This window comes from Mixophyes fleayi, chromosome 5 (genome assembly GCF_038048845.1).
Source record: "Mixophyes fleayi isolate aMixFle1 chromosome 5, aMixFle1.hap1, whole genome shotgun sequence".
In the NCBI taxonomy this organism is placed as follows: domain Eukaryota; kingdom Metazoa; phylum Chordata; class Amphibia; order Anura; family Limnodynastidae; genus Mixophyes; species Mixophyes fleayi.
In genome coordinates, this window is record NC_134406.1 from 161,176,486 (window position 1) to 161,198,857 (window position 22,372).

General features: G+C 35.6%; 1 protein-coding gene across 1 annotated transcript in view; it reads left to right on the top strand.

The window, feature by feature from the left end:
• LOC142158712 (cadherin-6-like) overlaps positions 1 to 22,372 on the top strand; it is a 244,776-nt gene that overhangs the window by 73,755 nt on the left and 148,649 nt on the right. The window contains exon 2 of the mRNA XM_075212933.1: positions 21,315 to 21,690. Coding sequence (XP_075069034.1) covers positions 21,457 to 21,690 — 234 coding nt within the window. The 5' untranslated portion in view covers positions 21,315 to 21,456. The remainder of the gene's footprint in view (positions 1 to 21,314; positions 21,691 to 22,372) is intronic.

Consider the following 22,372-nt stretch of genomic DNA (forward strand, 5'->3'; position numbering starts at 1 on the left):
AAGTGAGAAAATAGTAACTACTAAGTAATATTGGGTTTGAGGTTTCAGTTATATAAGTGTATGCAAACTTCAAACAGATAGAGCAAATACAGTGTTAGGCTTGGGTTTCATGGTCTGTAACTCAATCTATTGCATCCAGAGCAGAGATGAAATAAATGCATTATATGTATCATATAAACAGAACTGTAACTAGAAATTGTAGTGTCTTAGGGCAAGAAAGAAGAGTGCCAACATATTGCCTTCAAGTTTAGCCAAATGTACCTAAAATTTTAATTTTCCTGCACCCCTCTCCCATCAGCTTGCTGTTGCCCCTCTTGCACAACCCTAGTTACGCCCAACACATCATCATCATTATCATCATCACCATCTATTTATATAGCGCCACTAATTCCACAGCGCTGTACAGAGAACTTACTCACATCAGTCCCTGCCCCATTGGAGCTTACAGTCTAAATTCCCTAACACACACACACACACACACACACACACACAAACAGATACACAGACTAGGGTCAATTTTTATTATAGCAACCAATTAGCCTACTTATATGTTTCTTGGAGTGTGGGAGGAAACCGGAGCACCCGGAGGAAACCCATGCAAACACGGGGAGAACATACAAAATCCACACAGATAAGTCCATGGTCGAGCATAAAGTAAAAAGTAAAACAATAAATGTACTGCTTTTGTATTGAATGTCCCTTTATAATACAGAAGTTTTGCATCTACAGCAAGATAATCACAGGCAGCAAGTGTGGGCCGGGAAAGGGGCAGCAAAATGAGGGGAATTTCTTGATGCAAAAGTGTAAATTATGGGTATTTCCTTGTTTGTAGATCTAAAAATACTTTACAAATGTTCTTGACACCATTTCAGTAACATCAGGCAGCTGAATGTCTACGTATGCCTTTGACTGTTAGTAAATACTTCTGTTAAGAAATCTATTGGGAAAATTTACTAAAAATCATGTTAGGTAGTTGTTTAAAACATCACACATCGCTGGTGGTTTAGTACTCCAAACCTCTGCATTTACTATGGGGCTTTGAGGCCAGGGTGTTAAATGCCTTGCGATGCTTGGCGGATTGAAAACAGCCAAGTTTGTAATGTCTGCTCCTGATTGGCTAGATAACTTGCTATTCAGAACATAAGAGGAAGCATCATTGACTTATACATTATGGGCAATCATTTTTTATTGATTAAGGGGTGAACACATTTGTTACTACTTGGTACTCCCATAATATAATAATATGATATTGCCTCTTTAATTAAAATTAAATTTGCCCTCATAAGTTAATTAGAAATACATTTTGCCCACTCTTTAGTAAATGCAGCCCCTATGTTTCAGTTACTTAGAAACCACTTGCATTCGTGAAGATATGCCGCATGGTAGCAATAAAAACAATAAATCCCCCAGCCTATAAATGAAGAAAGTCTGCAAAGAGAAAAAATAGTTAAAACTATACCTTGTCACATAATAAAATAAGAGCATACCTGAAAGTGACAGCATGGTACCAGATAGTTCAATGTCAGACTATGAAACCCTTGCCTTAATACTTTCCACACATGTAACTAAATTGCAAGTTTATGTAGCTTCTACTACAATAACTAATATACCTGTAATAATGACTAGTTATAATATGTAATTTTTACAAGTTCAAAAGCTAGAGTGGAATATAATGCAGCTACATCTATCCAGCATACAATTTAGGGCCCTATTATTTTCTGCCCACCAGTATGCAGCGCACAGCCCTGTTTTCTGAAGACCAATAGAATACATTGCAGAGAGCCATCATGTGACTCACACTAGTATGCGGTTCAGAGCCTTATCTTTTGATGACCACCACTATACATTATAGAGTGTCACCCTCTACACCAACCTATGTTAAGCCCAATTACTTATTGCCAACCAGTATACAACAAACCCCATCACCAGATAGCCAACGGTATACAGTGCAGAGTCACTTTGCGTAATGCTCAGTAGAGTAGAATACAGAGCCCTGTCATTTATTGGCTATCAAACCGATGAGACTCAAATATTTTGTTGAGTTGTCACTCTCCATTAAATCATTATTTTAGGCATTTTCATCTTATTGCATTATGTTGTGTTCTGCTGTGGTGGTTTCATTTATGGACGGCAGGCTTCCTTTTTAGTTTCCAACTTTGTCCATTTTAGATTAAAAGGACAGGTAGACACACCTGTATCCAGTCCCAAAGGGAAAGTAATGTTTTACTGCAATTGTCATTTTAAAGGAAACAGAAAGTTTAGCTTTAATGGATTGTAAAATGTAAACTTTTTTTTTTAAATGTAGTCAGTGGTTCACTGACTATTTACAGTAATTACCGATGAAGCAATGAAGCTCAAAAGCTGTATTTGCTGAACTGTGCTTTGTATTATGTAGGGCAAACTTTTACTATTCTTCTTTGCAGACTATGACTAATCTATAGAAGTCATGTCTTCCACCTCTTTTCCTGCTCTCTATCATACTTTTTGTCCTTTCCGGACATGGTCATGCAACAATATATTCGGCTCCGAATGATGTCAGACTTACCTTTGACGCTAAGTATGTCCCCAAGGTATTGCTTTATGAAACGATAATTACAAATCCAGAAGACTGACCGAAGTAGGCTTTGAGTTTATAGAGAAAAGACAATTGAATTAGATTCAGAGCTTTAAAACTATTAAAATATTTCAGTTAGTTTGATCAAATATAAAATTTGCTGTTAAATTTAGATATCACACACTTTGATAATTTGTTAATCCTTGGATAGCCTCAATAATCCATAGTATAGGTTTGTTTAAAAATATAAAATTTGCCGTTAAATTTAGATATCACACACTTTGATAATTTGTTAATCCTTGGATAGCCTCAATATTCCATAGTATAGGGTTGCTTAAATCTTCAATTTCATCACTAAGTATCTTTGAAGTTCTTCAAACAGGTAGACTTCTCAAATGTGTTATACTGTGCAGTGTGTTTACAATTTCATTTTCTCATTTAAAAAAAAAGAAAAAGAAAATAATTACCCCTACATCAGTAAAAAAAATTGCATTTGTTATAGTGTTCGTAACCCAATACTTAAATAAAACACCAGTTTGAAAGCATGCATGCTTGTTGAGTATCAATGGAAATGTTTGGCTTAAAAGGTACACATCCTCTCTCTACATGTGTTGCTAGGCAGTAAACAGTAAGCAGAGCCTTCATGGAAGGTGAGTAAAATGTCATGATTCCATTTCCATGTACACTTAACTCTAGGTATTTCCATACTTGCCTACTCTCCCGCAATTTCCGGGATGCTCCCGAATTTAGGAGAGTCCTCCCGGACTCCCAGAGCAGGCGAGATGGGGTGGGGCTTAATTATGTGATTTTGCCTAGCCCCATGCTTTGAAATGCCGTAAATTTTAGCATTTCTTATAAGGACCAAATCTACGGTGATGCAATAGTGTCACCACACCTCCTCTTACCACCGTCACATGACCTCTGGTCCAGGATCTCCTGGAGCAGAGATTTAAAATATTGGCAAGTATGGATATATCATTATCAATGAATCAACATTGTAAACAAATATAATTTACATATATCTTCACCTATATCTCCCATACCGTCATAAACTATTCTACATAGATAAAATATTCAGTGCAAGCAAAAAAAGGAAAAACAGCACTGAAGATTGCTCAAAATAATATTAAAAGTAATTAGACCGCCTGACCATGCTGCCAAACAAAGGGGCATATTCAATTGTGCCGTTTCCCCACCACGTAAAAACTAACGGTAGTAGTTAGCTGGATTTCAGCTCATGGCTCAGGGGGCTGCGAGCTGAAATCCAGCGAGAAAATTACCGTAGTGAAGGTTTTTCTGCGCGACAATTGAATACCCCCCAAAGAATGAAAAGTAATAATGTATATGAGCACAGTGAGCTTGCAATAAACAAACAATATCATTTATTCAAATATTAAAACATATATAAAATCAATATCATAATAAAAACCAAGGCTGAAAAAGATGTATCCTGGGATATGTAATGCCATATAATTATTATTGTTTTTACTATAATTTTGAGCCATCTTCAGCGCTAATGTTTCCTGTTTTTTTGCTTAGGCAAATCATTCGGTGGTTTACACAGCCCCTAACAGCTGCAAACTTGACTCATCTTAATCTGTTATCAGCTGTTCTGTATTGCATTATTCCTTTCCATTCAGGGTATATGTACCATTTGTTTTTTGAGATTCACATATAAAGATATATGTACATGTGTGTGCACATATGTATGTGTGTGTGTGTATGTGTGTGTGTATATATATATATATATATATATATATATATATATATTATACACACACACACACACACACACACATATTTTGTCTGTGAGAGTTATTATGTTTGACGTACATTGCGCCATAGGGTTTGAAAGTTAGTTTCTATACAAGATAAAATATTCAGTATATGCTATTGTTTTATACCATAGGCCTTTTCATTACAATATTCCTGTAATATAGCAATGTCCCCACATACCTCTAATACCAATATCATTATTAAATACGCTTCTAGCGTGGCCAATGTTCCATACTATCAAGATTCCCATGAGCTTCAGATGGGCAGGTTGGAAAAGCAGGTGTATGGTAAATTCAGTTGAAGTTGTCCTCTTGAGTATTTTGTGTAGGCTCACTGTATGAATATGTATGTATTTTATACCATGCATTACCAACTCTTCATTCCTCTGTGATTTTTCAGGATAAAATAATGAAAGCAAGCTCAGTCCAGATTTATTGGTAATAAACATTAAGCAATTCAGGTTCGTTTGTTGCTAATTATAATGCTTGTTTCAAAATTCCAGAATATCCCAGCACTCCAATTATTACTAATGTGCATATGCCAACATGTTGGAGCCAATATGCTACATCTCCTAAAGTTTCTCTAAAGATCTATGAATGGTGCCATGTTTATGATCAAGAATTTCAGGCATGTTTTTGTAAACAACTTTTTCTGTATGAAAATGTCAGTCACAAGTTACAAAAACGTTTAAACAATTTAAATGGTAAAGGACACATTGCAATATCTACAGATACAATATTCTATCAATTTAATTCAGAAACGTCTTTATTTTACGGTGTTAAAACTTTGAGGGAAGCAATGTGGAAGAAATTGCTAAAATGTATTTCTGCACTCAGTCCCCTTACTTGATGTTTTCAAAGAACCATGGTTTGTTGGGTTGACAATATGACAGATCCTTTAGGTAGACATTATTTTAATATGTTGTCAAACTTATATGGAGATACAGTTTTAAAGTAAGCATTATATTTATTTATGAATAACAATAATTATTGGATTCTTTACAATAACTCGCTAATTTGTAACATGACATATTTAATACGTATTACCAGGTTTAGCTCTTTAGAACTAACTAATTCATTTATTACATCTCTACTTTTTTACTCACTGAATTTTATAAAATCAATAAATTGGTTTACAGAAGATAAAAACACGTTATATAGCATCTATTATAAATGTCAATAGATTTATTTTGTCAGCAATGGCATATTTGCCAATTAACCTTTTTCAGAGAAAGTCCCAAAATTTTAAACTAGCATTACCACCTAGACAAATATTTTATTGACATGGCTCCTTCCCCTACACGGAAGCCTTGGGCTGCTAAGTGCAGCTGTTTTTATCTGGAGCTTTGCTGATTTTGTATGATAGAATCAGCAAATAAATTTCATTCACCACTTTTAAATGGCAGAGAAGGGATGTGTGAGTGGAGGACCAACCACAAGCCGCCATCGCTTGTGAGAGGAAGAGAGGGCTCTGGCTATGGGATAGTGGCACATAACTCAGATATTTTCCTAGTTGGTAATGCATAAAGATTTGTGCCTGGAAGTTTTTATTCCTGACGACAATGTTCCTGTTGTTTAATACTGACCAATTGCCAAGTGCTACTTCCCATGTATGGGTTGCTGGATGCAGCTCTTAGCATCTATCCTTTTGTGTGTAGGATAAATGCAAATGTTGTCATGTATGCACAGATTAAAGAAAATGTAATGCTAGACTAGCAGTCATTTGTATATGAATAAAGTCACTTTGCAACATTAACAGAGCAAATAGCTTGTTGTATGGAAAACTAAATTTACATTTGCAAATGTCATTTCATCAGTATAAATGTTGCACTGTTGATGTTTCTGTATATTGAATATCTATGATTATGACAGCACTATGTATGTGTTAATGCATACATAATGCAAAAACATGTTTCCTCATATTTCCAGACAGTAAACTATTCCTATATATATATATTGTGGCTTTCTTCTAAATAATCTATATTTCTGCTAAATCCTGGAAATCCGTGTCCGTGATTCTAATTTCTGGCAAAGTGCTTTTAACTGTTGCAGTCAGCTACTTATTTGTGAGCCTTAATCTAAAACTAGCAATAACATTTCATAGTAGTGCTGCTAATTACGTATCAAGTTTGTCTCTAACAAGTACAGTACATTAAGAAATTGTATTTTACGAAACTCTAAATTTAATACACTTACATCCAAAAAGTGATTAGAATCCAGCTTGTAAAGGAGAAATATGACCTATTATTATGGCTTGTTTCTAGAGACAAGTGACATCATGCAGTATTCACAGGGCTGTATGATTGGAATGAGATTACAAGCAGTGCATACCGACATAAACTTTTTCAAATTGTGTAAAGCTCTTTGCTTTTCAGAACTTACACATTTACATATAGCTAATATTGCTTAGCTGCATCTCCCCCAACACATACACACTTACCCACACACATATGTCAATCAAGCTGTTAAATTGTACATAAGCAGGTTGAAGTAGAGTTGCACGTACATTTATTTGCTCTTTAAGTTTACAGTGCAGAATTTCGCACTGTGCATGTGCACAACTTGTGACAACATTGTAAACTGCAGATACTATATGCGGCTCTTTTGAGAGGCAGATTAAGGGCCTTCACAAACAAGTGCAGTGCGGTAAGGACATACAGACACAAGTTAAGCACACCACTTGCGCTTTATTTTGGGTTATATTTGCTTCATGCTGAGAGCAAATTCTGCAAGACGTGCAGTTTGTGAGCTGATGGTAATGATTGCCATTGTATGTGCTTCTTTACTCTAAATTTAAGGTTGCACATACACTACAGGGCTAGAAGTATGTGGACATCCGAACATCACATCCATATGTGCCTGTTGAACATCTCATTCCAAATCCATAAGCATTAATATGGAGTTGGGAAGGCATTCAGTCACAAGAGCATTAGTGAGGTCGGCACTGATATTGGGTGATGGGTAGGTAAGGCATGGGTCTCAGCCATGTTCCTGTTCATCCCAGAGGTATTTGATGGAGCTGAGGTCAGGACTCTGTGTAGGCCAGTCAACTTCTTCCACACAAAACTCTGGAAACCATTTTTTTATGGACCTTGGTTCGTGCACAGGAGCATTGTCAAGCTTAAACAGGAAAGTGCCTTTCCCAAAATGTTGCCAAAAGTGTAAGCACAGAATTTTCTAGCATGTCATTATATGCTGTGGCATTATGATTTTCCATCACTGGATCTGAGCGGCCCAGGCCGAACCATGAAAAATAGTCCCAGACAATTATTCCTCCTCAACCACACATTACAGTTTGCAGGACACATTCGGGTAAGTAGTGTTATCCTAGTATCCAACAAACCCAGATTCGTTGGTGAAATGGGATTTGTCACTACAGTGAATGTGTTTCCACTGCTCCTATGTCCAATGGCGGTGTGATTTACACCACTCCAGTCGATGTTTTCCATTGCTCATTGTGATCTGAGGCTTGCGTGCGGCTGCTCGGCCATGGGCAGCTAATCCATGAAGCTTCCAATAAACTGTTGTTGTGTTGACGATGCTTCCAGAGGCAGTCTGGAACTTGGTAGTGAGCGTTGCAACCAAGGACAGACAATTTTTATGTGGTATGTGCTTCAGTACTTGGCAGTTCCATTCTGTGAGCTTATGTGGCCTACCGCTTTGCGGCTGAGCTGTTGCTTGTCCTAGACATTTCCACTTCACAATAGCAGAACTTACAGTTGCCCGAGGCTGCTCAAGTAGGGGTAACATTCATGAACTTGACTTGTTCGAAAGGTTGGATTCTAGGACATTGGCAGTTTAAAAGTCACTGAGTTCATCAGTATGACCCATTCTAAGACTAATGTTTGACTATGGAGATGCCATGGCTGTATGCTTGATTGTATGCCAAGCCAAGCCAAGCTGTTAGTTATAAACTGAAAGAGACTCTGATATTGAGGTTGAGTTGTATGTGGAAAAATGGGAGAGACAGGTTTGAATCATGATGGAATTACAGTATGCAAATTATTAGGGTCTCCCTCACATGCCATATAACATATTCCATTTCCCAAATGTTGGTTTCTGTTGAAAATAGTAAGGCTAAGTAGAAGGTGGAACAGTGGACCTGATACACAGTTATGCAAAGGATGAGCAGCACAACTACCTTGGTTTTGCTCCCATGTGCCCATATGGTGCGTTCAGCACATATCATGTTAAACCACTACTCTCTGCTCTTAGGAGATACCTCTACAGAATACAAGTGCATCTAGGCAGGCAGATAATTGGAAGATTGTGAAGAGACCCACTGTACAAAAGTGCAAATGTCACATTAAGTTCAGCCACCTAACACTTTAGAATCACCCTTTTTGTAAGAGTAAACTTTTCTGTTTTTCTCTTAAAATACTGTTCTGTTTAGCTTCAGTAATGGCTTTAATAATCATGTGATGGGACTTCAGAACTGCTCTTATTACATGTGACACTTTTGTGTGTCGGAAGGTTTGGGCAATATGTGCCTAGGCATGCCTTTCTCTGTAGTGCAACTGTAAGGTGCAAAACATGTCCCATTTAAAGAATAGAGCAAGACCCAATATTCTCCAAGTTATAGTTAGTGCAAAAATCAAGTCCTTTTGCAGTGTTGAAATGACTGTGAACCACTCAACACAGAAAGTAACAACCATAAAAATGTTCCCTTTCCTTCTCATTATCTAATTTCAATAATCTTGCTCTGCAAAACAAATTCCAATTCTTGTACTGGTCTGCAAAACTAGACATAGCTCTATTCTACCTTATTTTGCAATTATTGCCCTTACTCCGCTCATCTCCTCTCAACTCCCAACTCTATATTTGTCCTGTCATTTACACGTTCTTCCCCTGCAGCACAAGCTAGTTTTGCCAAGGTGCAAAATTGCACATTCTACCATGGCTTACTGCCAACTCAAATTTAGACCATCGAGAACTTGAAATGTGTATAAATAAACAAAAAATGAAGAGGTTTGTGAATATACAAGTAGTTGCACAAAAAACTTATCATAAATATTATTAACATAAAGTAAAATTAAAAATCGTAAATTTTCAGACCCTGAGCAACAAATTTCACAAAATGTTGCTTAGATCTGTTTTTTTTGACAAGACCAGCTGTTCTTAGAACACTGCCTCTATAATATGTATACATGATTCACTTCTGTGTTTCAAGCTATTAAAGATGCATGAATAATCCTGTAAACTAATCAAATACAGTTCAGCAATTTAACTGCATATTCATCAACATTTCGGTTAAAAAACAGCCACATTGAAAGCCATTTTTAGCTGGCTTACTTTCTAAGACTCGCCAAAATGTTCTAAATGCTCCATTATGTTTTGGAATTATTACAGGCTTATACTATAATTGTGTGGCAATATTGACCTTAAATTGGAAAAGTTTTTCCAGAGTAATCTCTATTTACTAAAAAATATTGATTTACTCCAGAATGTGAATACTAATTTGGTGAAGGTCAGAGTTATCCTTGTAAATGCCCTTCACTGAAAGCCCCACAATTTGGTGGTTTATTTCAACTTTCGCCTAACTTTCTGCCTCATACACAACATGAAGCATGCTGACATTCTTGTTATTGGAAATGTACCCGTGAAAATGTTCTACATAGACTTGTGCAGGTCATTCTGGAAAAAGTTATTATGTCACTTCAAAGTCCAGCCTATACTAATTATTATTATTATTATTATTATTATTATTATTATTATTATTATTATTATTTATATAGCACCAGCGTATTTCCTCAATTGATTTCAACTTTACTATTTTCCTCCTCAGTTACGTGTAATTTGTTTTGTAATGGGCCGTAACCAGACATTTGTGTGCTACTTAGCAAAAATTTGTTAAGGGCCCCCCATACAGCTCAGTCGTGAAAATCTTACATACATATGGGACTTTGACAGTGAAGGTGGGCACCCCTTTTCTGTGGGCTCCATAATAGTTGCATTCCCTGCACCTGGAAAAAGTGTTCCATTAAAAGTAAGGAATATGACTCTGCAACCACCTGCAAACCAGGTTACACCCTCTATACCCCCTCACATCTCAGTTACATATCTCATCCTGGAAAGCAAAATCTCATTTTTGAATGTTTGTATAAAAGGAGGCATACAAATGTGCCTAATTTATGAACATCCAGTTTCCCCAGCTCCATATCAGAATATTAAAAATGTTGCCCCATACAGATGCCTCCATTTTGATATGCCAAACTGTATAAGGAACTCCACCTTTGTATGTTTGCAAAATGGAATTAATTGCCTTTCTCTCCTCCCTCTCCCGTTGTGCTGGTAGCTTATTGCTGTTGTATATCTGGAAAGGAGTGACATTAAATATAAAATAGTAAGCATGAATAAATAAAATGTTGGAGAATAAAAACAACAGTGGTTTACAATATATAGATAGGTTGACAGATTATTGAATCATAAATGTTTATTTCCTAATGGTTGGTCAATAGCAAATCATTATTTTGTTACTAGTGAATAAAGTTACTCAAAAATATTTTATTAATTATATTTTACCTGTAGTCTATTACTTATGTATACATACTTTAGTCCTTATTGGAGTTTATTCAGTGTAATGCTATAACTCTTATTGTAATGATAGATAGATATATGCCAGGACACACATTACATAATGGTCTAGCCCTAATTAATTACACAATATATTTATACATGAATGAAATGTTGGTAAAAAAAAATAACTGTTTTGGAATAATCTAAACGAGATCATTATTTTATCAGCTGACTCATGCTTAAATTACATCTCTGCGTGTGCAAAGTTAAATTTAATTAGATTTTTGCTGAAAACAATTTAGTAATTTTACTTCTCTGTTTGATAATTCATAGATATAGTCTAACGTGAAAATATTGGTTTATATTAGTGATCATTTTTAACATGATGTCACTCTGTAGGCGTATTTGAATTATGTAATAAATGAATGTTGTAAGCAAAGGAGACCTGCTTTTTTCATGCTGCAAAGGGTGCAATTGAAGTTAGAGCAACAGCTACAATCACTCTACAATTGCACACTAACTGTCATTCAATTTAATGGAGTATAATTTATGAAGGCAGTTACAGTACATTAATGAATCTCCCACTGTAGCAACTTATACAGAAAAATAGCCATAAAACTAGAGCTTATGTAGCATCAAGATTACTGAATACAGACACAAACCTCAGAACTGCAAAAATGATTATCTAGATTGGTTTATGCGTGTTAGTTATCACATGTGAATAATGTGTACAGTGAAGTATGTATTAGCATCGTTAGTCATAATCCTCTAAGCCAACCAATCTGCTTTTATACTTGTCGCTATGATTGCTTGCTAAATTGCTTTGTATCCTTGTGTTTATTATGATAAGTGTTGTAAAATAGGCAGATTAAAACGGAAAGATATAATAATGTGTTGGATATGAAAAGGATAAGCATTGATTTCTAAGCCAAAGGGCATCCCTCCAAATAGCTTGTGTTTTACAAAGTCTCATAGTCATTCATCTTGAAAGAAAGACAAGATTGATGCTGAGTTGTTTATTTCCTGGACATCTCAATTTTGATCATCTAGAGGAAAACAAACATTTAAGCAATTTAATATCTCTTCAAGAACGCTTAACTTTGTAATGGAACTGCCTTACAATCACCAGGGTTGCCCTTGTGTGCTTTATAAAGTCTTGTAGATAAAAAAGTTTGTACAGTGAAATGTTTTATTGACCTTTGCTTTTTAATGATAATTAGATACTGAGTAAATTAAACATTTTTTTTTTTCATTACAAAGGAACAGAGGTTCTTTCCCTGGGCATATTGTGCACATGTATTGGGGTCATTTCATTGGTGTTGTGTGGATTGCCCACATGGGCACGTTTAAAGGACACAAAATAACTATAAAATATCTATGTTATGGCAATAAATCTGATTAATTTTAGTTATTAGAATATAAATCCTATATTGCTTGAAGTAATTTTTTTTTTGAATGTACTTATCAGTCCCTAACATTGTAATTAAAGATCATTGTCTCACTCCTCCTTACAACCCTCTTTCAGTTCATTGATGATTAAGGGCATTAATTTATGCACAGCTCTACTAAGTTACAGCCACAACATCTCAATGGTGTTGAGTCAATCAGCCATTTATTTGTAGATTTGTTAGTGTGCTTAGGATTATTGTCATTTTACATGTTACAGTGTTGGCCATACTTCAGGTATCAGATAGATGGCTTCACATTTCCCTCTAAAATACTCTGATATAAGGAGGAGGTCATGGAGGACTAAATAATTGTGAGGTATCCAGGTCCTACGGCTGACAAACAACTCCAAATCACTTGTAAACCAACATGCATGATGGTTGGTATGAAGTACTTGTGGTGATAAGCTGTTTTTATTTGTCCCCAAACACGGTGCTCTACATGAAGACCAAACAACTCCATTGTGTTCTTGTTTGTCCAGAGGACATTATTCTTGCAGTCTTTTGTTTCTTAGAGTTTGGTTCAGTTGCAAGTTTGCAAACCTAAGCTATACTGCGGGGGCTTTCTCCTGGCTACTCATCCATCAAAGTCATACTTATTTATTATTTTGCTAATGGTAATGTCATCACCTTTAACATATACCGTGCTGGCAGAGGTCCATAGATCCCTGGATGCTGATTTAGGTTCTTTGCAATTTCTCGGAGCTCCCTACAATCTGATCTTAACAGGGATGCCCACTCCTGGGAAGATTGCAATTAATATTTCTCACTGTAGAACGAGGGACTTCAGATTGTATGAAAACTTATAATGCATTCCAGACTAATGAACAGCAACAATTGCTTCTATGTCAACATAAACCTTAATGCTCCAAACCGACATGCAGAAAATTCTGTTTTTTTTAATCATCAATAATTTTTATTAAAGCTTTATAGGTATGGGGGGAGGGAGTACAGAAAAAAGAAGGAGGGAATAGGGGGGAAGTACATAGTTGGGAGCAGACACAACGGTAATTTCCTAACTACAAACATTGTCAGAAAGTTCTGCTGCTATGTAGAGGTGCTAGTATGACCTCATGATTAAATGATGAAAAAGAATGCATGGTTGCACAGCTGTTAGCATTGCTGCTTCACATTGTGTAGAAGCCATGGGTTTATTTCATCCAGGGTCCTCTCTGTCTGGAGTTTGTAAGTTCACCCTGTCTTTCCGTGGGTTTCCTCTGGGCGCTCCAGTTTTCTCTAAAGTCATACTGATATATTATTTGGCCTCAGAAGAAATTAATTCTTGTGTGCCTGTGTTTGTGAATATAGATTGTAAGCTCTACTGAGGCATGGACTGATGTGAATGGTTAAATATTTTCTGTAAAGCGCTTCATGACTATGTATACACTATATAAGTAACTGTTAATTAAAAGAAATAGTAAAAGTGCCCTTGATTAGCAGCGCATATTTCAAATTACCTTCTGTATTAATATAGCAGCCGTTAGGAAGCACTTACACATGGCTTTTTCACATTTTCGATAAACAAATAAATATTGCCCAATGAGCTTAGATTTATCAAATATTTGTATTTGCTGACGACTAGCTGAATGTTATAATATTGGGTGAGATTTAATTTTTGCATGATGTAGCTGAGTAAACGGTAAGGTAGTTAATGTCAGTACAGGTTTTTCCTTGACATGAGCTGCATGCACTATTATATCTATCTATACCAAAGATGTTCGTTAAATCATAAGATTCCAGCTAATATATGACTAGAGATATTGGACAAGGTTGGACATCTCTGACCTATTCTGTTCATTTGAAAGTAGTTGGTGAAACTTAAAGTAACTAAAGGAAATGATCACAGCTCTTTTCTTCCTTTTTTTTTGCTTTACACTGTACTTTATCATTAACATTGATCCTACATGACCCTACTTTCTGTTCCATAGAAGTGATTCATCACCAACAAATAGCCCTTTGCTCAGCAGGGACTGCGAGTGGTAGCAAATCACCTTTGACAGCCTTGTACAAAAAAAAGACCACCCAGCTAATACTTCCGAACTGATTTAGCAATGTATGATTCTCACAGATATAAAATGCTAGACAATTGCAATTAGCTTAATTACAATGACTATATTTTCAGAAACCTTGATATAGTTTGGGACTTAAAACAGTGGGGTTTTTAAGAAGAGTTTACAGAGACCATGTTGCAGATTTTTTAAATTGATTTCCCGTTTTGTAAAATAAATGAGGCTATAACTGTACAGGCTTAGACTTCTGGAGCAAGTAATCCTCCTTGTTATTCATATGAAAGCTTCAACCGTCTAGAATAAATGACATTTGTAATCATTTTACAAATTAAGTAATTTTGAATGCAAAGTACAAATGCATACAATAGTCAGAGAAGTTGACTTTTCAATTTCTATTATTTTTTAGTGCGTTATGTTCCATAAAATTAATTTTGCACCGACTGTCTCCTTGTATCCATTTTCAACAAACATAATTAAATTTTTCCTTAAATATTCTTTTATTCTTTACATGCCCTTTTGTAAATGCACTCATAAAATCATCAATAAATGCTACCCGTACCATAACGTGTGAGGAACTATGAATATCAAATGGTGATTTGCACCACAGCACAGTGTGCCAAATGTAACTAATATTGTCAAAGACATTGGCACCTTTGTTTGAGCAGAACATGCCGGTGGTGGTGTATTTTTCATATTTCTGATGAAGTACTACTTGACGTTTACACCAGAAGTCAACACACTTCAATGCTGTATAAAGAGTCAAAGGAAGCTGATTAGATAGCTGTTGTGGCTTTTCCACTAACCTTGTCTTTGACAACCTTAAACAGTATCACTTACATTGACTTTATTACAGCTTCTGCATACAATGATCCGAAGGAAGGTAACATGGAAACAACAAAGTTAACATTGAATGGCCCTAAAATATTCTACAGAAGGGAGAGGAGAGTTGTCGTTTAAGATAAGAGCGTGTGGATGACACTTTAACAGCCCTACCTATGCTGATGATAGAACTAGCTGTAATTTTACTTGGAGATTGGTTATGCACATCTTCTGTTATGTGTTTATAACAAAGCAGTGGTCACTTGTTGCTTCTTTACCTGGTTTTAGTTTGGATGCTCTTAACCTTTCCATCTGGAGCTTAAACAAAACCTAAGAGTCAGCTTTTGGAACCAGTTTTGATTTATTTTAATTATATTACTGTTGTCTACAGGTACATTTTACCTTACATTAAGCTATTACTTTGAGGAAATTAGGCATTAAAAATCCTCAATAATAGCTTTCAAAGAAAAAAAAAACAGCATCATTGGCCCCATTTTTGGGATGTATCCCACAGGTTAGGTATTAATTAATTGAACTTATGTGCCAATAAATGCTATATGCTGCACCTATTTTTGTGTGACACACAAGCAGAGATACTAAAATGCTAAATTGTAGAATTATCAACACCGACATGTATGACATCTTTTAGTTAGTGACCAATGCCTTGTTCATTACACTTTTTTGAAAATATAATTCTTTATTTTGAACAATCAGTTGAAAATACAGAAAACAGAGCAATTGGACTGTGGCATAAATAGAAAAGACACATAAATTACAGAGAAGATACCACAGCATGTCCAGGTCAAGCATGCAAACAGATATCGCAGGGTAGTCAAAAACGGGATCCAATAGACAAGAACAGGTGACCAATTTTCTTTTCATTTTAAAGGCTAATAATTAGCACGAATAACATACACAGCAGAATGAGGTTGGATGTTTCATTCCACATTTTGCCAGTTGTGAAGCCTTTATAATGCCTTAAATTAGCATCTGGAAAAATATTACTTACTATGTAGCAGCTTAAACAGGGGCGTCCTGAAGTATAGATTTTTTTGAGCTTTAAAAATATAGAAATAAAAAATGCAGCATTTTATATTTTGGTTAAGAATTGAAAGTACAGAACATTATAGTACTGTGGCCACAACAAACTCATACATAAATATCATAATGACAGACTAATGGCAGTAAAAAGCCTTGTTTTTCCCCCCTCTGCTACACAAAATGTGCAACTGTGGATGAGCCCAATACCATTCTGGAGAATCCATTTCCAATGAATGTCCCTAAGTTCCAGCAAGAATATCAACTAACAGTGCAATGAATAAGCACTGGGAAGAAGACCGAGAACCAGTGTATTATCACATAGATAAACTGAACCACACATTTAAATAATAATGGTAATAATGAAATTAGTTTTTACATTTCATCTAGATATAACAAAGCTTATATCGTTGTGCTGTGATTTTTCTCTGTAACATCTGCATTCTGCTCCCTTTGTATATTGGTTTAAAGCAAACTAACACATGCACAGTGATGTTCTGCCATCTGTCTGTACCTTAGCATTGGTCTTTTATGTGAAGAAGTCAGCTTCTCGTAAGAAACATTACAAATCAGCATGACACAATGCTAGCTGAATGCTTGGAGCCTTCAACTACCCCACTAACCAAATGAGGCGTTTCTTATAGAAATATCTTTTCACAAGATGATTTGTATAATCACACTATATATTGTAATATGAAAAGAAAATAGAGGTCGAACATAATTGTATTTGTTTATTCAAGCAGAGAAAACTCAGCGGTCCACTTACTTTATTGCCTTTACAGTCTTTTCGTGTAGTGAGTGTTTATACAGTGTCTGGAAGATGACCAAACATACAGGGATTGCAGTTTTCAAGTGCTGCAATAGTCAAGTTTGGTCAGCGACTAGAGGTGATATGACTGTAGATGAAAGTATTCAGGTGTTTAGGATTCACTCAAAGAAACATTGTAAAAATATAGGGATTTGCTTTCTATTTAACCAACATAAAGCAAATTTAGCAACTTAGTGTTACTATTTTTAACATTTATTTACAATGCAATAGCATAGCCAGCATTGCTGTATAATGCTGGGAGAAGATGTTGCATAAAAAATATGATAGGAAATGTAATCAAAACTGAATTTCTGATGCAATTATTTATAAGAAAGGTGTAACTGGCACAAGGTCATCACTGTAGCCATAGTAACCCATGCAGCCCCTCTGTCTGGCTGCACAGTGGCTCCTGTACCCAGAGAAATGTGTGGCAAAGGTAGCACTTAGTTTGGCTCCATGTAGAATTCATCATACAGTAGTTAGTACAGAATGCGTAATTCTGACAGATTGCGGTATTAGGTGTTTTGTGTTGAAGCTCATCTTGTTGGCTCGGTGGGACTTTAGCTGGCTGTGATGCCCAGCAGTTTTTGTATTTATGTCTTTGTAATATTTGGTCCTAGAGAGGTTTGTGATTGGAGCCAACAAGACAGATTACAAATTCATATATCATCAATGGTGAAAATATACATGGAAGTTAGCAAGAATGCTGGTGGAGCCTACGAGTTCCAATTTGACCTATTTCACTCCACGCAAATTAATCTGGTTAATTTTTCCTTATAAAACTAATATGGGCTAGATTAGGTGATTCAAGTAACCAATATGTAAAGTGATTTTAATCTCCGTTACCTAATTCAGCCTAAATGAATTCAAATGAAAAAATATGGACATTTCTAAAGTGAAAAGGGTTATGGCTGGATTTACAGTCTAATGGAAGTATATACATACATAAAGAGCATTAGCTTTGGGTAGAGGTTTTATGTATTTTCCTATCTTCTGTATAATCGCTACATATGATCTTCTGTATAATTCCTACATAGTAAAGAACATGTAAATAATAGATAAACACACAATAGGCTAATTTCCATGGTTTACATATGAAGGCATCTGCTCAATTCAGTAGGGTCACATACCTACCAACATTGGAGTTCAATAAACTGGAACTGGGGTTATGGTCACGTCATGATGAGGGCGTGGCCATGTCACAATGGGAAATTAAAGCTTCTAAAGAACTAGGCTGCCCTTTAACCACTTCTCTCCCCTCCGTGTGCACCAGCGGCAAGTGAGCAAAGCACCCATTCACTCCCAACTTTATGGTCTGCAGGACAAAGGTGTCAGATAGTGGGACAGAGTTGGGAGGTATGGGGTCACTGCTGTTTACAAGTAGTGCAGAGTAGTAGATCCGATTCAGAGCTAGAAATGACTGCCAGCTCCTGATTGGAAGAGAGCTGATCTATCAATGAGTATGACAGCAGAACAGGGTTTATAACAACACAATTTTAATTTTAAAGCCCCTTTAATTATTGTGCAGCCCAATAAGAGCAATAACCTAATATCCAATAGCACAGCAAAACACTCAGCACACAGCTACTCAAAGCTAGTAGGTAACCAAAGGAGGATATCAGCACAAGAAGAAAGCCTTTTCAAGGCTTTTCTCAAGATTGCTACAATGAGTAATTTCTATGTCATGTCACTATCTTCCATTGTCTTCTCTTTTTCCAACCAAACTACACCACCAGTAGCTATTATCAGCCACCAATAGCTGCTTCAATATTCGTGGCTGATAATGCTTCTATCTTGCAGTAGCCATATGAACTTTCTACACCATCAGCTTCAATTATCATTTTATGGAGGGCACTCTTTACCTTTTGTTTAATTTTATTGCACATAATTTGTTTGTATTATGATACCATCAACATACAGCGATGAGTAATATCTTGGCGCATTATAAATAAACAATAATAAGTATAATAGATTATATATTTAAATCACCTACTTCTTATAGATATGAAATCGGCATGGATTACTCATGAACAGTCAGGCTTTTATTCATTTTCATTGCATAGATATTAATATTGATTTTTTTATATCTTTGCTATTGTATATTTAGAAGTGTATTAACAGGACCTGTAAGTGTATGGGATGAGTGAATTAATACGATTTATTAACCTATAAAGTTCCTGACATTATAATTGTGCCAGCCTTCCTAAAATGTTTTATATATAATTATTTCCCAATAACTTTACAGGTGAAAAGAAAATGAACAGAGTATGGCTTGGAGTATGTATGCCCCATATAAATTTGATTGTTAGGAGAGAAACCATTTTCTCTCCCATCTCCCTACTTACCCTTGAACCATACTTAATTAGGAATGTGCTAAATCCTTTGTACATAAAAATATTTAATAGACAATGCGTACATAATTTGGAGAAAAAAATTGCACTCACATGATACATATGTCTGGTACGTGTTCTGTAAGTATCCTGGAGCAGGTAATAAATGCCACAAAATTCCTAGCATTTTCTGTAATAAAAGTGTGGTTATATGAGTTGGTTTAGGAAGGTTTTCAGTTTTTTATTTATTTGTCTAACAGTCATTTATAACTTCTACCAATTAAGTGAGCTATAATATTTAGTATACTTCTTAGGTGGACATTAACCGGCAGTAACAATAATGTAAGTAATTATGAAGCTTGCTGTAGTTGGCAGAAAGTAGTAGCTGATTAGTCACATCTAATGAAATAAAAAGCAGATGTTTTCTTGGGAACTGCTTAACTACATGTTTCTGTGCTGGAAATACAACCACTACTGCAGTTGCTTCTGTCATAGTCATTAATTGGTTGCTTCTAATAGGACATTCTGCTGTTCCTGTGGATACACTAACCCTTGTGTACTGTCTCATTTTCCAATCGCTTGGGCAGACACTTGACACTCTTTACCTTTGCCAGCAGTAAATTGCAAGTTTGTTTAAATGCTGAGAATGGGCGTCATATCAACGGCAGCAAATAAGTATAATATTTAAAAATATAAGTGATACACAGAGCTAAAATAAACATATGTATACATGCATATACTTCATTTTAGAGTCATTTTGTCATATATAGATATAAATATATAAATATATATATATATATATATATATATATATATATATATATATATATATATATATGTCGTGCAGCATGTGGTTTGATTTTCTAGAGCATGCAGATTGTATCATCGTACTGTCTTCTTTTTCCTGTAATTGTGCCTAGGAGAATAGAGCAGCATGTATTAATGTCATGGTGGTTATAATAGGGCAGAGAGAAGCAAAGAGCGAGGATGCAGTAGGAACTGAGGGGAAGCAGAAGAATCTTGCAGTGCTAGACAATTGCACATTTCTTGTCTTGCCATTTCTGACAGATTTGAAATGTCCCACCAACTGGTTTAAAAAGACAACATAATTATTAGTGTTGCTTGAATGCTGAGACTCCATTTCATCGAGTACCAAGCAACTGTCTTTTTAAAAAAAATGTAATAATCATATCCTCCTTGTGTTTAGTTATACTTAACCCTCTGTGATTAGCAACACATGACATCACCACAAACTGTAATTTATTAATGATTTGTGTAAGGCTGGTCACCCACTTTCACTGTGTTTAATAGAAATAGGTCACTCTGGAGGGTATTGTTAAAATGAGTTTAATAATACATTCATAGTGTCTGCTGAAGGACAAAATAAATTATACTAAATTCGTTGTTTAATAGCTTTTTAAAGATTAACACAATCCCAAAAGATATCTTGATTTATTGTAGATTATAATATCATGACTTTGAATGTCAGGGCTTTGAATTTATTTAGATGTTGCTCAATGCATACCACCACATATTTCAGTGAAATTGCACCCCAGTTTTCTCGTCACTGAGTTTAATCAATAAAAAGAATAATAACTACCCTGCAGGCAACATATTATGCTATGGCATACTTTTGAACCTTCTTTACACATTTTCATTGTGCACTTTTACAATGAATAGACAGAGGATTGTCATCCTTAAATAATTTGTTTGCTCTCACTGTTTACAACACTGTTATTGCCCACATTTAGAAACATCTTTATAGCAGCCCACCCTTCAGCAAAGACTAAGCTACACCTGATGTAAGGTGGTATTACATAGCAATATATATCTTTCTCATATGGATATAGATATTTCTTACATGAATGTTTACTATATGTATTTTTTTCTTTATCTCTGTGAACATCGCAGAGGGAACACAAGCGGCAATGCATGTTTTAGTTGGTTTTATGGCTTGTTTAACTGTATGGTTGTAGGTCCAGTAATGTCAAATTATAATTTCTTTTGGATTTTCTTACAGATATCCATTGAGATCCAGAGACCTAGATATGGGACAGAAGGAAGATAGATGCTGAATACCGTATCATAAATAACCCAGTTTGGGAATTATAAAAGAAACGTCAATCGTGTATGCTTTCTGTTCACATCTCTGTTACTGCAACATGAGAACTTTCAAAGGCTTGTTATTACTTTTTTTGTGGGTTAGTCAGTCCCAAAAAAGCTCTACCACTCCGCTGCCAGAAAGGACTACTACTAGCACAGAGCCAATGGTAGAGGACCAACAACCCAACAAAGACAATGACATGGAAAGGAGCCGCTCTAAAAGGAGCTGGATGTGGAATCAGTTTTTTCTTCTTGAGGAGTATACGGGATCAGACTATCAATATGTTGGCAAGGTATTGTCTTTTTATATATATATATATATATATATATATATGTTTCACTCTAGTGGTAGCTGTTAATGTATACGTGTTGAATTAGCATGCTGTAGAGATATTTCAGGTATGCTCATAGAGAAGTACAGTCTCTAACTGTAATTTATCTCTGTTATAAAGCCAGCATCTGCTACCTACCACTAACTAAATGAGCGTCTTGTGTGAGAAAAGATGAACTGCCATGCCTGATACATGGCTTGCAATTCAAGAACTTCCCTCTGACCAATTATAAATATGTTTGCAGCTAATCATTTCGTCTCTGACATTTTGGCAGTATTTCAGCTGCAGGTGTTATATAGCACTTTGTGGAAATGAAGCTTTCGGACGTTATTGGACATTTTTTAAAAGAGAAATAGTGTGGTATTTTGACTGTGTATAATATGAGGATGATATTATCCAAACCAATTTTCAGATACATCTTATTACTCCATTTTAGCCTTAACTGCCTGGCCTGTATTAATCATGAATAGGTGACCTCTGGAAACCCATTTTGAATTGAAAAGTGCACCAAAAATATGCATGATTTAAATTTTCTTGTAAGTGTTATTTGTACCTCTTAAGCAAATTAGGGTAAACCCTATTACTATTCAAAATGATTGCTGTGGCTTCACATCCATATTTAGCGCAATCAACTGTGACAAAA